We start from the raw sequence: 16808 nt of genomic DNA on the forward strand, positions 1-16808 counted from the left end.
AGATTTTAAATTTGAAAAGTAACTCGCTGCAAAGCTTGATAAATTGTAAATTTTGTCGTCCCGGAATAAACCATTTTGGTTTTTAAACAAGGAAAAATTTAATTATATTTACATAATTTGTATTTACAAAACAATCTATTACATAATAGTTACAACAACTTTATAAAAATATGTATAAAAAAGTTATTAAAAAATATGATGTTGTTTCTGATAAATATAGATATGTACATAAGAACTAACAAAAAAAAGCATTTTCACACTGAAAAGTGCATAAAAGAGACTTTACTTCATTTAAAGTATTTCCGCGTGCCTAAGCATTTGCTAAACCATCTGCTAATTATGTATAATAATTTAGAAAAAAAACTATAAGGTTCTTCTATAATTATATAAATTTCTTCGCTCACTGAACGTTCTTTTCAAAATCCTAAAATCCAATACTACACTTGTTTTAGAGTCTCTTTCTTATCTCAATTTATCGCGAGTACTCCCAACAAACAAGCACAAACTCTCATTATTTTTATACTTAATTTGCAATAGCAATTAAGATTGAATCAATTAAGATATTTCAATTCTTCCTTCAAAGGAAGGAACCAAATTTTCTTCGAAGAAATAGGTTTACATTCCGTTGTAAGCTGGACCGCCGCCTCCTTCGGGAACAACCCAGTTGATGTTTTGACTCGGATCTTTGATATCACAAGTCTTGCAATGAATGCAATTTTGTGCATTAATCTGCAACCTCTCACCCGAACCATCATCAAGAGGGACAAATTCATAAACACCAGCTGGACAAAATCGACCTTCGGGTCCATCGTAGATCTCCAAATTTTTCTTCACAGGTACACTGTCATCCATAAGAGTGAGATGCGGAGGCTGATCAGCTTCATGATTTGTTCCAGTGAGAGCAACAGATGACAAGAGATCAAATGTGACAACATTATCCGGTTTTGGATATTCGATAGGAGTGCAATCCTTCGCAGGTTTCAATTTTGCATGATCCGGACCCCCATGAGAAAACGTCCAGGGTTCCCTGCCGCCTAAGAGCATCGATATTCCAGAGTACATAACTCCTCCGTAAAGTCCAAGAGGTGAATGGAAGCTCGGTCTAAAGTTCCTGACAGCTTTGAGCTCCTTGTAAATCCAGCTATTTTTAATCTTATCCGTATAAGATTCAGGAACAAGTCCTTTTGTAGATGAACTTTCCGTCTCGGATTTAATGATAGCGTCAATAACGCTTTCCGCAGCCAACATGCCACTCTTCATAGCGTTATGAGTTCCCTTGATTTTTGGAACGTTCAGAAATCCAGCCGTGCATCCCACCAAACAACCTCCTGGGAATTGCAATTTTGGAATTGATTGGAAGCCGCCTTCCACGAGGGCTCTCGCTCCATAAGCAATCCTCTTTCCACCTTCGAGTTTCGGTCTAATCGATGGATGCTCCTTGAACCTCTGGAATTCTTTGAAAGGACTTAAATAAGGATTCTGATAATCCAGTCCCACGACAAATCCTATTGCAATCAGTGGAGTATCCTCGTTCAAATGATACAAGAATGAACCTCCGTATGTGTTTTTATCCAGTGGCCAGCCAACGGTATGTTCAATTAATCCAGGAGAGTGTTTCAATGGATCGACTTCCCAAACTTCTTTCAGTCCAATTCCGTAGGATTGGGGTTCGCAATTCTCCCTCAGATTGAAGGTCTTCATCAGCTGCTTAGCTAAGTGTCCGTGACAGCCTTCAGCAAAAATGGTACATTTAGCATGAAGTTCCATTCCGCGTTCGAAAGTTTCTTTCGGAGAACCATCCTTGGCAATTCCTACGTCGTTGGTAGCAATCCCTTTCACGGAACCATCCTCGTGGTAGAGAATTTCAGCTGCTGCGTAACCTGGATACATTTCAACTCCTGCTGCTTCGGCTTGTTCGCCAAGCCAGGAAACAACGTGGCCTAAACGAACTACATAATTTCCGTGGTTGTACATCGGCATTCCTTTAAGCACAGGGATAGGTATCCGTCCGCCTTTTGTGAGATAAGCGAACTTGTCCTGGGAGACGGGAGTTTTTAAAGGCGCTCCAAGTTCCTTCCAGTCTGGAATAAGTTCGTTCAGAGCAATTGGGTCGATACAAGCACCACTGAGGATATGACCTCCGATTGTTGCCGACTTCTCGACGAGGGTCACTCGTAATTCTTTGCCATGTTTTTCAGCCAGTTTCCGAGCCTGAATTGCTGCAGACATTCCTGCTGGTCCGCCTCCGACGATGAGAATATCCGTCTCGTCGACGTATCTCTCCATGTTGACCTCCTTCCATCGTGGATCGTTTTCCCTTGGAACAACCGTGTAGTGAGTTGTTATTTTCGGAAATGTTGTTGTGCTGTAGGTCCTTTTTGAAACTTGGGAGCACAGTTTGTAGACCCTCGACATATTGGAGACTGTGGGTTCTTGGTCAAAGCGGAAAGACCTTTGAGATTCAATTCTGAAGCAGCAATTTTTGTATAAGTTTAGTTCAAGCTTTGATTGAATTTTGAAGGATATATAAGGTTTTAATTTGACGTTTGAAAGCACATCAAAATAAAATGAAATGGTATTTCATTGATAATGTATGAGTCAAAATTCCTGAAGTTAAACATTTTATGGAAATTTTTTTCAAAAATCGATTACACCCAAACTACGAGCAGAAAAAAATAGAGGCATAACTCACAATAAATAAACTTCACAAAAAATAAAAAACTATGGAAAAAAGTTTATTTAAGTAATTTTCTATTATTTTTTTATAATCAAATGCAATGTTTACTCAGTGCTCTATCTACAATTAAAATTTTGTTTAATGAGGTACGTAATAAATATAATTAACATCATGAAAATGCAAGAACGGTTTTGTGATCTTAACGGTAGGTGCTAAAAAAAATAAAATTTTCGTTCGCGTCAACGAAAATTAACCACCAAATTCTACATGCTCCGGGTGGCCATGTGGCGCGCAAAGAAAATTTGATTTTTTTAGCACTTAGCGTTGAGATCACATAACCGTTTTTGCATTTTTATGTTGTTAATTATATTTACCACATACCATATAAAAAAATGTCAATTTGAGATGGAACATTGACTAAAAATTGCATTTGTTTATAAGAAAATTATTAAGAAATTACTTAAATGAACTTTTCACGTAGTTTTTTTATTTTGTTCTGAAGTTCATTTATTGTGAGTTATGTCTGTATTTTTTTCAAATTTTTTTCTGCTCGTATTTGGGTGTAATCGATTATTCAAACAAATTTCCATAAAATATTTAATTCCAAAAATAAATAATAATCAATTGAATTTTCTAGGAACTTTGGAAGGGAATATGTTGGAATGTATGACTGAATACTGCGCTACACTTTTTAATTTTCATGACTTCATGAAAAATGGCGTGCCCACTTCAGAAATTATGACTCATGTATAAAATTCATAGGGATGAATTTTAAAATTTTGAAATTGTACAACAAAATGAAATTAATGATTGGTAACTAATATTTTTGAAATAAAGAAGAAGCCTTTAACCGTTCTGACTTCTGATATTAGTTTCAGTGATTTCAGTAAAAATAATGAAATTTCTCAAATTTATTACAGTTACCATTTTTTAAGTTGCATGACTTCCTCATTTTTAAATATTTCAAAACTATAAATTGCACCACTTTACGTCTTACTTAATCTGCTTTCAACTTGAATCTTTCAACATTGAATTGTTTCGAACTGGAATCGTTTAAAATTAAACAACTTTGAATTGAAAGTATTTAAAACAGAATAATTTCATACCGAAACATTGAAAATTGTTTGGTTTTACTTTTATATCTTTCAAAACTGCATCGCTTGAAAATAATTGTATTATATAGTTGAAAAAATAATTAAAACCAATGGTTACTTAAATTATTAATTTTAACCTTGTAATGTCCAAAATTCTATAGTTTTGAATGTACAATATTGTAAACTTTAAATATTTTGATCTAAAAGCCTGAATAAATAAATTTGCTTATATTAATTTTCTTGGTAAAAAAGTGACCTCAAAAATACAAAAATCCTACAAAGTAACTTTCAAATTAATTGCGTTAAAAATGGCAGCATATTAAATTGCAAGCGCGCTTTCGTTCTTGAATAAGCATTTGAAATTAAACAATTTTAAAGGGAAATACTTAAAATTGCATACATTAAAAAAATTAGAAAGTCAGAATGAATGGATTTTACCTATTAATATGGACAATTTTCAAATTTAGAGCCTTTAAATTAGAAACTTTTTTTATTTAAATTGCTGAAAAATGTTAAAATATAAACTTATAGTTTTTAAAAATTTTAATTCAAAACTTAGGAATTAAAAATTGTAAAAATTCGACAAAATTAATTTTTTAAACTGAAAATTTCATTTTTGACTGAAAAATTATCTTTTTAAATATAAAATTCTACTATGTATTTGATTTAAAATTCGTGTATAACATTGAAAATTGGCATTTTGAACTACACTAGGCATTTACCATTGAAAATTATTCCATTTTACATATTAAAAGTAGAACATTTCCAAATTTAGAACGTTTAGAATTGAGCATTTTTTTATTTGAACTGCTGAAAATGGTACAATATATCACATTTATAGCTTTTAACATTTACCAAAAGTAAATTTTCTGCGAAAAAGTTTAATTTGCAAGCCAAAAAGATGAATTTTTCCCTGACCAATATTTTGTTTTGCTTGACCATTAATATTCAAGGAACAGAATCTTAATTAAATTGATTCTAAGCTAAACAATTTTATCATAGAATCTTTTATAAAATTAATAACACAATTTATAATTAAAATTTCAAATTTACTGTGAAATATTGTGAAAGATATTAAATTTGAATAATATTATAAATGAAAAAAATTTCGTGGTTTAAACAAACTTTCCGTAGTCGACTTTCTACTTTTTACTTCGAATTTTGTTTTCTTCCATAAATATTTGTAATTTTCAAAGGGCTCCCTGGGGCAAAAATGTGTACAAAAAGTAAAAAAATTAAAACCATTTTAACAGGAATCTACAAATAATTGCAATATATTACAAACAAAATTACAGGAAAGTACAACTTTCTTCTATTATTCAGACAATTTTTGTGCTTTTTTGTACTTATTATATATTGTTGTACAAATTTTAATTTGGTTAAAATTTCCTACAACAATTTACAACTGTAAGAATTTACAGGAATTTACAGGTTTTGCAGACAAAAAGTCATTCTTTTTCGACATAGAATTACAAATATTTAGAATATTGCAATGAGATCATCTTAAGTTTAGATATACACATGCTAGCTATTACATAAAAAAATTCTATGTTTGAACTTTAAAATAATGGTAGAATATTAAAAAAAAAACAATAATGAATAAGCATTATGAAACACAAAAATCCTTACGTTTGAAGATAACAATCTTTTTATTCAAATTTATTTTAAATGAACTGCAAATTAAAGCACACAAAGAGGAATACTTTTAAATTTTTTAATTTTAAAACGATTGTTTTAAAATTTTTTAATTCAAGTGCTCAATAATTTAGGGGTATAAAATGAAAGCTTTGAATACTTTTCATTTTGAAATTTTGTTATTAAAAGCCGTTACACTGTAAAATGTTTTTTTTTTTAACTTTTATACTTTGTGCAGTTAAAAGATTCAAAAATATAGAAATCCACGCTATCATTTCCAATGCTATAAATTGAAGAAAGAATCATAAAATTTATGAATTTTCAAAATTATATCATTTTAAACAATTTTAAGCCAGAAACATTCATTTATACATGCAAATTTTTATCTTTCTAAATATTATCTTTAAAATTTCTTTTAAAAAATCAGTACAAAATTTTCCAGGAACCTAATGAAAATTTTGTTATTATCATGGAGCTCGATTTTTTTCTACAATTTTTCGTAAATCCTGCAAGATTGAAAAAAATTGTCTTATCATCTTATAGAATCATTTTTAAAAATGTTGGAAATCTTTTAAATATTCTTTATAAATTAATTTTCAACACACAACCAAAGTTTTAGTTTTTTGGAAGTTTCATCAAAAATACTCTGTTGAAATCTTTCAAAATTCTTGAAAGGCTTCTACATTTTTGATTCGAAATATTCAAAAATATACATTTTATTTTAAATGTTTTGAAATCTGTTAAAGTTTTAAATTATTTTGTAATCTTTTCAAAACTTCTAAATGTCCTCTAAAAAATAGGTGTGTCAAGAAAATCTCGTAAGCATTGTTGTCGGTTTTTCTCAATGGAGATTGGATACTTTGAAAAACTCGAACAAAAAAATGGGTCTAAATTCACACAAATAATTAAGATTTTTAATTTCACTTGAAGGCATGGACAAAGAATGTCATATTTGTGTGCAGATTAAAACTGACAAAAATTTAAGCAAAATTAACTTTATTGTCATACACACTCAAAAACATACATTTTGAAAAAAATCAAAGAATTAAATTTACAGTTAAAATAGTTAATTTTCAATAAAAAAAAAAATTTCTAACAAAATAATTGAATTTTCAACATAAAAAAAATTTCAACAAATAGTTCAATTTTTAAGTAAAGAAATTATTTCTTTGCTTAAATAATGAATCTTTAACTAAAAAAATTATTTTTTAACCCAATAGTTGAATTTTCAACAAAAGGGCTGAATGTTTATCAGAACCGATCAATTTTCGACAAAATATGGAATAGTTAAATTTACAGTTAAAAAAATTAATTTTTAATTTAAGAAATCTAATTTCCAATGGAAGAAATTAATTTTCAACCAAATTTGGAACTTTTAAAGGAATTTTCAACCTAACTGGCAAATTTTTAATGAAATAAAGGAATTAAAAATCACAAACGGTAAATTAGTCACCAAAAAAGATTAATATTCTATCACAAAAGACGAAGTTTAAAAAAAATTAAGAAATTTTGAACGAAATAGCTGAAGTTTCAAGCGAAGTAGATAAATGTTGAACCAAACATGGAATAGTTAAATTTTTAGTTAAAAACAATGAATTTTCACACAAAAATTCATTATCAACAAAATATTTAAATTTGTAAGAAAAAAAATTAATTTTTAAATAAAATAATGAATCTTCAAAAAAAAAAAAAGATTTTTAATTTAAATGTTTTAACAAAAGAGTAAAAATTTCAACCAAACAAATGAATGTTCATCTTAGCAGAAAATTGGTTGCTTCATTAATTTGTTTAATTGAAAATAAATTACGTTTAATAATTAAATTTTTACATAAATTAATTATATTGAATATTGGAAAAAGAATAGAATAGTTAAATTTTTATTTAAAAAGAAATTAATTTTCAATAAAAATCTCATTTTCAATCAAAGAAATTAATTTTCCACCAAAAAGATTAATATTCTACTCAAAAACATCAATTTTTAACAAAATAAATTAATTTTCAACCAAATAGCTGAATTTTTAGGTAAGGAAGATAAATGTTAAACCAAACATGGAATAGCTCAATTTTTAGTTCGAAATATTACATTAGGAATAAAAAATTGCAACAAAATAGTTCAATTTTGAACCAAAAAAAAAGTTTTTTTAATAGCTATCCACAAATAGCGAAAATATTGAAAATGCAGTCAAACCAACAACAATAATTTTTTTTGTAAAGATTTGTAATTTTCTACAATAGTTTACGTAAAATTAGTATTGTTTTTATGACGTCAATCATCCAACTTAGAAAATGTAAAATCCTGTAATATTCTGTATTACCATGTACATTTTTACAACATAGTACAGAAAATATTTATAAAAAGTTATACAAGTTTTGTAATTGTGGAAACTTATACTGTATTGTGGATTTTTGTATTTTTCTATAAGAAAATAAAAAAAAAAATATCTACCTGTATGTAACTGAATTTTATTGATAATTTTTGTACATGTTTTAATAAAAAATTACATTTGTAGAAATGTTTCACTTTCTTGTAAAAATTGTTTTTCGATGTCTATGTGAACTTTGCTCCCGAATCTTCAAGTTTTTCTATTGTTAGAAAATATTCAATAAATAGGGTTTTATTGCATTAAATTTGAATTGCCCTCAATTTGTAATTGTTTAAAATTGTCGTTTCGTAACATATGCAACCTCTGTGCCAATCTTTGTTCCACTGGGCTACTTTTTGAACAGAAAAAACCTTTGATAATTAACCACTTTATAGTGTTACTTAATTATTATTTACAGCCAGTAAAAATGATTACTTTATATAATCAAAACAATGAAAGAAATGTCGAAATTTATTTCATAGTTGTTTTTCCGATTACGATAAGATAATTTATTTCAGTTGCCAAAATATTGATAACTGTTTTACAGAACATCGATATCATTATTATTATTATAGAAATACATAGTTTGATAATAAGCGATAATATATTAATCCGACAACCTTGTACTTAATTCGGAAAAAAATATTTGCTTACCGAAATTTTTGTATCCAGCATCAGGTACGAGAGTTTGACGGCTTTCAAATTTGATTTTTGGCTCTACGCACAGAAAAATAATCTTTTACCTTTTAACTTAAAAAGGAGATAAAGTAACAGAATTCAAAAATTTTCAAATTCCTTTTAATTTATTAATAATTAGTTCTTAACAGTAGATTTGGTGATTCTAAATTAACCCAACGAACTGAACTTTGATCACCTCAATCGAGACTCAAAAAAATAAAAAGAGACAGAGCCGAGAGTATGAATGAGAACACTATAAATTGTAATAGTGTAAGTAAAACACTCTACATTTTATGTCGCATGCATTTTTGCATGTGTTGTATGTCATCTACGTATATATTTCAATTTACGTGTTCTCAAACTTACCATCAACACTAAAATTATAAAATATAATTACTTGTGTCAAAACAGTATATTGAGTTAGCTCATTACTTAGTATAATCATGATTATTATTAATAATTTAATATAAATACGTTTTAGCTCTCAATTAAGTTGCTATTCCCTCGGTTCCTTCTTTATTTAAAAAGTTTGAGGTTAGGTACGACAGCTTCATAAATAGCGCGTAATTCAAATGAGAAATGCGTGCACCTAAAACTATGTACACCTTTAGGTAAATATTTTGATTTTGAAATCAGATTTTTGTTTGAAATTGAAAATTGACAGAAATTCTCAGTATTAGACACTGCCATATTCTTCATCAAAATTAAACAAAAAATTTATTTAATAAATGTAAAGTACTTTTGAATGCGATAAAATACGAATTTTTAAAATAATTAATTAAATCAATAATTAAGAAAAATAAATAATTAAGAAAATATATTGTCTTCATGAACAATTAAACATTGAATTCAATTATAAAATTAATTAATACGATAAAAAGATTATTTTTACTTATAAAACATTTTTGTCTTTCAATCTGGGTTTGCCAATTTAAATGGCAATTTTTCATTGAACGCTTTTATGCAAAAGTAAAAAAGTCTGTTGTGAAATAAAAAAAGAAGCGTAGACAGTGGCCATGAATTAATAAAAACATGACGAGTTTGCCTGCGCCTTGTTAGCAGTAGGGGCGTGTTAAAGGTTTTGAATGTAATTCTCCCTATCGTAACATCTCATCTCGAGCACCCTATATAGACTTTAAAATAAGGGTTGCACCCCTCCTTTTAAAATCTCATATATAATGACCTTGAGATCGAGTGAAATCAGTCGTAAAAAAACTCTAAAGGGGTCAATTTTTCGAGAGACAAAGCAGTGGCCTCAAGTCCAAGGTTATTTTCTCAAGTCAATGCCGGTGAGACTACCGACCCGCAAACTTCTTTCCACTTCTTTCACTGAGCGTCGTACACTCAGATTTTTATCCACCATACATGCTTCTATGACTCTTTATTTCCCCCGTTTAACAATCCGCGCGTTTCGTTGTCGCCGTCGAGCAGATCCGAGAGGTACCGAAATCTTCCGAAGTTACGAGCAGTGTGAGTTCTGTATGTGTTCGAACAGGGTTGGGCACGTCAAATTATCGAAGTTAGTTACATGGTTTTTTTTACAGAATTTACCTTGTCTTCTACGCATCTAGTACTTATTGTTTTTTATTTCGAATAGGCTCAATTTTTTACAGAAATAACTAAGAATCTCTATCCGATTAATTTTTTCTATGATGCTTCGCAAATTTCTAAGATTTATTCATTGTTTAAACAATTTTCATGAACAAACTAGGAGTTTGGCTCTTTTCAAGGGATAGGCTCAATTTGCTTACGGAATCAACAGAGTCAACGATTTACAATAATTATTGATTACTTAAACCATTTTCATAAACAAATTCTGTGTTTGGCTATTTTTCAACGAATGGGCTCAATTTTTTTACAGAATCAGCTAAGAATATCCTTCTCAAAACTTTTTCCTATGATGCCTTCCAAATATTCAAAAATTATTAGTTATTTAAATAATTATAATAAATAAAGAATTTGGTCATTTTTAGACTAATAGGCTCAATTTGTTTACGAAATAAAAAAAATTATTTCCAATTACTCTTTCCAACGATACGTTGCAAATTTACAATAATTATTAATTACGTAACAATTTTCATACAAATATTCAGGGTTTGAATATTTTTCAAGAAATAGGTACAATTTTTGACGGAGTAAACTAAGAACTTCTTTCCGATTATTACCCTTTTTTATGTTGCTCTGTAAATTCACATTAATTAATAATTATTTAAACCATTTTTATAAACAAACTAAGAGTTTGGTCATTTTGCAATGAAAAGGCTAATTTTTTTACAAGATTAACTAAGAATATCTTTCCGATTACAATTTTTTATGTTGCTTTGAATATTTACAAAAATTGATCATTATTTAAATAATTTTCATAAACCAATTCAGAGCTGGACTATTTTTCAACGAATAGGATCAATTTTTTCACCGAATTAGGTAAAACTATATTTCCGATTTTTTAAATAATTCTTTTGAAATTTACAAGATTCATTAGTTAGTTAAACAATTTTCATAATTAAAATAAAAATTTGGCCATTTTTTCAATGAATATGCCTAATTTGTTTACGAAATCAACAAAGAGCGTATCTGCAATAACTTTCCAACGATACTTTGCAAATTTATAATATACATTATTTATTCAAAGATTTTTCACAAGCAAATTCTGAGTATGTTTTAGCCTACACAAAAACAGAAATACAGCTATAACCTTTTTAATAATAAGTACAATTTTCCTATCTGAACTATAACATTAAAATCAAAACCATTTTACCATTTTAAACAAATTTATTTTTGTAAGAAAATATATACCTATGGCGCACTATATACTTAATTGCTTCCACTATACTCTAATGATATCTTTAATGGAATGATATTGTGCTTTTTCATAACTTTCTGGAATAATTTTTCATCTTCAATCTATTTTTCCGTATTTTCACTGTGATTGAATGATCAATCAAACATATAATCGTTAATTTGTTATATCATTATCATAATTTAAAAATTAATTTCATGGAATTTTATTAACGTAGACGTGCGCGGAGCATGCGTATGAGGTCCTATAGTTCTAATTGTTTTTTATTTCACAATAATAGATGTAGGGTTGTTAATTTTTTTGAAACTTAGGACAAATAAAATGTTTCATGAAACTTTGAAAACTTTCCAAAGTTTCAAGTATTAAGGCAGGAAAATCAACAAATTAAAATATTTAATTATGTATTAATATAAATAAAAAAAAAGGGTCCAGTGGAAAATAAACGGTTTTTTTGTTTGAAAATTTAAATGCCTTAGTAAATTAGCAAATAGTAAATTAAATAGTAAAATAGTAAATTCGTATTTTAGGCTAAAAGTTGAACTACTTTGTTTTACATTTATTGTTTGGTTGAGAATTCATCACTTTAGTTGAAAATTCATCTCTTTGGTCGACTATTCGTCTTTTTCGTATAAACTAATATTTTGGTAGAAAATTCATCTATGTTGATTAAAAAATTAACAATTTGGTTAAGAATTAAAATTTTTGTCGAAAATCGTCATTTTTAGATAAAAACCCAACTCCTTTGTTGACAATTAGTTTTTTTTATTTGATTCAAAAATTCAATTTTATATTTTTTGGTTAAAAATCCACTTTTGGGTTGAAAATAATTCGGTTTAAGTTAAAGATTTATTAATTAGTTTGAAAAATTCTTTTTTTAGTATTTTTTAATTATCATTTCAAAGTATTCTGTTTAAAATTTATTTTGTTTGTTTTGAAAAATCAGTTTTTTCAATTAAAAATTTAACTATTCTAGTTAAAGGTTCATCGTATAATTTGAAAATTATTCTCTTTGATCGAAAATATAAATTTTTTGTTAAAAGTTGGTCTCTTTTATAGAAAATTAATCCTCTCGGTAGAAAATTCATCCAGTTGATTGCAAACAAAAAATTCGTCTTTTTGGCTTAAAGATTTAACAGTTTGGATAATATTTTTGTTATTTTGTTGACTTCCAAATCTTTTTGGGTTGAAAATTCAACTATTTTGTTCAATAAGCGTTTTTTGTTTGTTGAAAAATTATTCTTTTGTGGTTGAATTCAACAGTTTTTCATTTAGAATACATTTCTTGTTTGTTTAAATATCAATATCAGTTCATGTTTTAACCAAGAAAATATTTTCATTTTAATTCAAAAACAGTTGAATTGGCCAAAACAGATTCATTTTAAACCAAACAGTTGTCAGTTTTGTCACAAAGGATGAAATTTCTAGATGAATTTTCAAATAAAAAAGACGAATTTAAAAAAGTAAGCGGTGAATTTTTAACGTAGAATGATTTTTCAGTCAAAAAAGAAAAAAATTTCATCCAAAATGTTGAATTTTCAAGCCCAAAAAATTATCTTTTTTCAAAACAGTTAAATTTTCAAGCAAATAGTTAAATTTACAATTAAAAGATGAATTACTTAAATAAGAATTTTTAAACAAATAGTTAAATTTTTTAATTAAAAAAGATTGATTTTTTACCAAAAACCGAATGTTTAAATTTTCATCAGTTACATTTTCTCCAAAAAATGTATTTTTGACCAAAGGAACCAATTTTTATTAAAGCACATACATTTTCAAAGAAACAGTTAAATTTTCAACCGAGAAGATTAACTTTCAACCAAAAAGATGAAATTTCAACGAAAAATATAATAGTTGTTATTTCATCCAAAAAGATTTTGATTAAAAATTTAAAACAGTTGAATTCGATGAAAAAACATGAATTTTCAACAAAAGCAGTTGAATATTCAACTAAAATATATTAGTTTTCAACCAAACGGTTCAATTTTTGACCAAACGAATTTAGTTAATACAAAAAGGACGAAATTTCAACAAAGTACACAAATTTGCAATCAAATCATTCACAAAAAAAAGGAATTCTGAACCACAAGGATTAATTTCCCTCAAAATATATGAATTTTCGACTAATTAGATATATTTTCAACTTAAAATGATAAATTTTATACCAAAAATGGAATAGTTTTCTTAATTAAAAAAAATATTTTTCTAGAAAATAGTCAAATTTTCGACCTTCAACACTCTACAAAGAGTAAAGTTAACTGGTGACGAAGTGAGTATGCCTAATCAGGCAATAAATAATTATTATTTCATTTAATATTTTTTTAATATAAAAACAAATTTCCAAATACATTCATAAATTAGCTGGTGGTTAAGTGAAGTTCCTAATTATCAATATTAACTTTGTAATTTTAAGGTTTAGTTGTTAAAAAAAAGTGATTTTGTACTAGTTTGTACCGATTTGTACGATAATTAATGCGTAGTGGGTTTTTTCCGTTCTTTGCGCTAGTTTCGCATTTTACGTAAGAAATGTGAAGTTCGCCATAACCTGCCAACCCTGGCCTGCCGACACAAGGGTCGAAGAGAGTAGTTGAGTGCTCGTTCGTGTTCGGTTCGTGTGCCTCGGCGAGCATAATCGCGTAAAATGGATTCACAATTTAGTTGCGAGGTGAAGGTTGATCGTTGAGAAAAAGTGAACATGGGAAGGTCCAAATTTCCCGGGAAACCGCCGAAGACGGTTACCAGGAAGCGGATCAAGGTTCTCGCTTGGCCAGAAGCGACTCAAAGTGATTCCGTAACCGTCGCCGAGAACATCTATTACGGACTTTCCCTGTTCAACGAGACGTTCGGTGACAACGAAAAGGTAATTCGCGCCTCTCTCTGTATGTCGCGCATACCGCGCAAATCGGGAAGAATGCTTCTTGGTAATTTGGAACAAATTTTTTCAAGTCGCTCAAGATTGTTTGTGTTGTGCGTTTTAAGAGCGTCAGAGGGACGCATACGGCGCCGATTCGATCGCGAAAAAACTCGATTATTCGGTTCACGACGAAGGTTAACCTTATACAAAAAAATCTGGACGCCGACCTTTCCAATTTCTCAAACTTTGTCTTCGAACCTCCAAGGTGTCGGGTTAGACTTATTTTTAAAGCCCTTTTCCATTTTTACGAAGGAAATTTATGTTCCAAAAGGTTCCTAACCTCCAAGGCCTTTTTCGAGGGATCGGATTTGATGTTGTTAGATTTTATTACTAAAAAAAGCTCTGTCGGCTTTTTTGTTTATTGTTTACGTTACCGGAATTATTGTCAGCCTTTGTTGAAAGCGATTGATAATTGTTACGAAATGCGCCAAAATCGGTTCTATTGTTGAAGTGATTTGTCACTTTTGGAGGATTGTTTTTGTTTTTTTTTTCAAAATAAAGCGGTATTTTTAAAATTTGGTGATGCAGGTTTTTTGTGAAATTGTGTGGAGTGTAAAAATTTATATGGATTTTGTTTTGATAAATATAGTCAGTTATCATCTTTATAATTTTAAAAGTACATAAATAATTATGAAAAAAAAATTAAATGTTATTAATGTTGGTGAAAATTACATTGTATCGTAAATGTATGTTGTAATTTATTCAATACAGATTTAAAAAAAATTAATCACTAAATCTGATTTGTTTTTATATGATTGTTTATTTATATTTTAATTTATGACATTCGTAATTAAATCTAAATTGCATTGAATTCTTTACACATGAATATCAGATTATTGTGTTTTCTAAATTGAGCAATTTGGCACTCACATCTCTGAAAATGGCAAAATCCCAAATTGTTTCTGATTGCTATTGCAACTTTTGACAGCAAATATCTTGACTTATGTATCACAAATATATTTTATATTATATAACCAAGCTTATCGCTTTTTTATGATCTAATGTTTCTTAAAGTAAAAATAAAAGCAGGTGAAAAAGGCTTGTCTCCGAGATTGTTCAAACTGGAAAACATAATTTTGAGGTATTTGCAGTCAGATAAACACTTCGTGGAATTTATAAAATTTTATCATAATATTTATATTAACTCTAATTTTAGATTGGACATTGATATTGAAATATGACTAATGTTCTTAACAATATTGTCCGTTTTGAATTGCTAATTTAAACATTTTAAATAAATTTGCATAATTCTTCAGTTTCTCTTTTTACGACATTTTCCAAGTAAATTGTAAATGCACTTTCTAAGAGCCTCCTCAATTTTATTTTAACAAGGAAACAAATTTCAATCTACTCTATCTGAAGTAAATAAACCTTTCTTTTTTCAGGAACATCCACCGTTTCACGGTTTTAGCAGCAAAGAGGCTAAGCTTTCTGCGTCGTACATAAAAACACAGCAGAAGGATGCAAAAAATGCTGCGAAAAAATTGCCAGTTTCAGTCAAGAATCTTCCATCTTCGAGCAATGTTGAAAAGTACCTCGAAAAAGATGTAAAAAATTCCTCCTCGGATACTGAAAATCATAAAAATGATATCAATGAGAATAAAGATGTCAAGAAAAGTGTGAAAGCAGATACAAAGTCCGCAGACGTGAAAACTGCGGAGGAGAAAGCACTTTTGGGGAAAAAGGAGAAGAAGGAAAAATTCTCTAATTTCGTCAAGACTCCTGTGCTAAAATCTGTTAATAATATCCTCGACCGGCATCATCGAACAAGGCAATTGCGAAATAGTACTGCTAAGCGTTTGCTTCAAAAAGCAAAATCAAACAACAGCAATGGACGTGTTACTCAAGTGCAATCGTCCGATAAATCTGGAAGTGCTAGGAAATTCGTGCTGCCGATGCGCAGCGCTCATTCGTCGAGGGTGATTAAGCCGAATAAAAGGTTTATCGAGGAATTGGAAGAGAAGTCTGGCCCAGAGCACAGTGAAAATGATTCCGCAAAGCAGGCAAAGAAGGCCAAAAAGGTGAAAGAAGAGAACGAAAATCTACTCTTGAAATTAGACGAGAAGGAGATGAAAACCAAGTCGAAAAAAGCGACTAACTCAGCTTCCAGTGGTCAAAATTTCCAGCAGGCTACAAAGAGTTGTGAGAAATCGGCGGATTCCTTTCCAGACGCACAAACGAAAAGTTCACAGGTGAGTAAACGGTTTTTTTTGCCAAGCGCATAATTTACGCAACGTTTGCGAAACTACTATTGAGGTCCTGAGTTTTAGAGGCATTAATTTTTTTAAATTGCAATATAAAATTGAATAACAATGATTTTTTCATTCGTATAAGTAGCTTTATGTTACTGGATTAATCTATTTCGTTGAAAATTCAGGCATTTTTTTAGAGCATGCTTATATTTTTATAATTATAATATAAAATTAATCACATTTTTTTGTATTTGTAAAATTAGCTTTATATTACTGGATTTAACTATTGCTGAAAGTTCGTTTTCTCACTGAAAATTCAACTATTTGAAATTCGTCTTTTCTGGTTCAATTTAACTATTTTTAAATTAAAAATTCAAACCTTTTTTGGCCGAGTTTAACTGTTTTTGATATATGTTAAAACCTTTCTTGGTTTAATTAACAACGAAGTACATTTTTTG

At 28.8% G+C, this 16808-nt stretch overlaps 2 protein-coding genes across 4 annotated transcripts in view; one reads left to right on the top strand and one right to left on the bottom strand.

Annotated features, from left to right (window-relative positions):
• Positions 1 to 116: 116 nt before the first annotated feature.
• On the bottom strand, positions 117 to 8962 carry LOC117169206 (electron transfer flavoprotein-ubiquinone oxidoreductase, mitochondrial). 3 transcript variants are annotated; one of them, XM_033355453.1, is made up of 3 exons: positions 8922 to 8962; positions 8424 to 8486; positions 117 to 2467 (listed from the first exon to the last, which is right to left on the bottom strand). In XM_033355453.1, the coding sequence occupies exon 3, from the start codon at positions 2413 to 2415 to the stop codon at positions 616 to 618; it is 1800 nt and encodes a 599-aa protein (XP_033211344.1). In that variant the 5' UTR covers positions 2416 to 2467; positions 8424 to 8486; positions 8922 to 8962; the 3' UTR covers positions 117 to 615. The 3 variants fall into 3 exon arrangements, with proteins under 3 accessions (XP_033211344.1, XP_033211345.1, XP_033211343.1); XM_033355454.1 differs by lacking the exon at positions 8922 to 8962 and adding an exon at positions 8845 to 8885; XM_033355452.1 differs by lacking the exon at positions 8922 to 8962 and having other exon boundaries at positions 8424 to 8652.
• Positions 8963 to 13831: 4869 nt separating this feature from the next.
• LOC117168680 (histone-lysine N-methyltransferase trithorax) overlaps positions 13832 to 16808 on the top strand; it is a 57886-nt gene continuing 54909 nt past the window's right edge. The window contains exons 1-2 of the mRNA XM_033354352.1: positions 13832 to 14104; positions 15544 to 16350. Coding sequence (XP_033210243.1) covers positions 13940 to 14104; positions 15544 to 16350 — 972 coding nt within the window. The 5' untranslated portion in view covers positions 13832 to 13939. The remainder of the gene's footprint in view (positions 14105 to 15543; positions 16351 to 16808) is intronic.

Source organism: Belonocnema kinseyi, chromosome 3 (genome assembly GCF_010883055.1).
Source record: "Belonocnema kinseyi isolate 2016_QV_RU_SX_M_011 chromosome 3, B_treatae_v1, whole genome shotgun sequence".
Lineage (NCBI taxonomy): Eukaryota > Metazoa > Arthropoda > Insecta > Hymenoptera > Cynipidae > Belonocnema > Belonocnema kinseyi.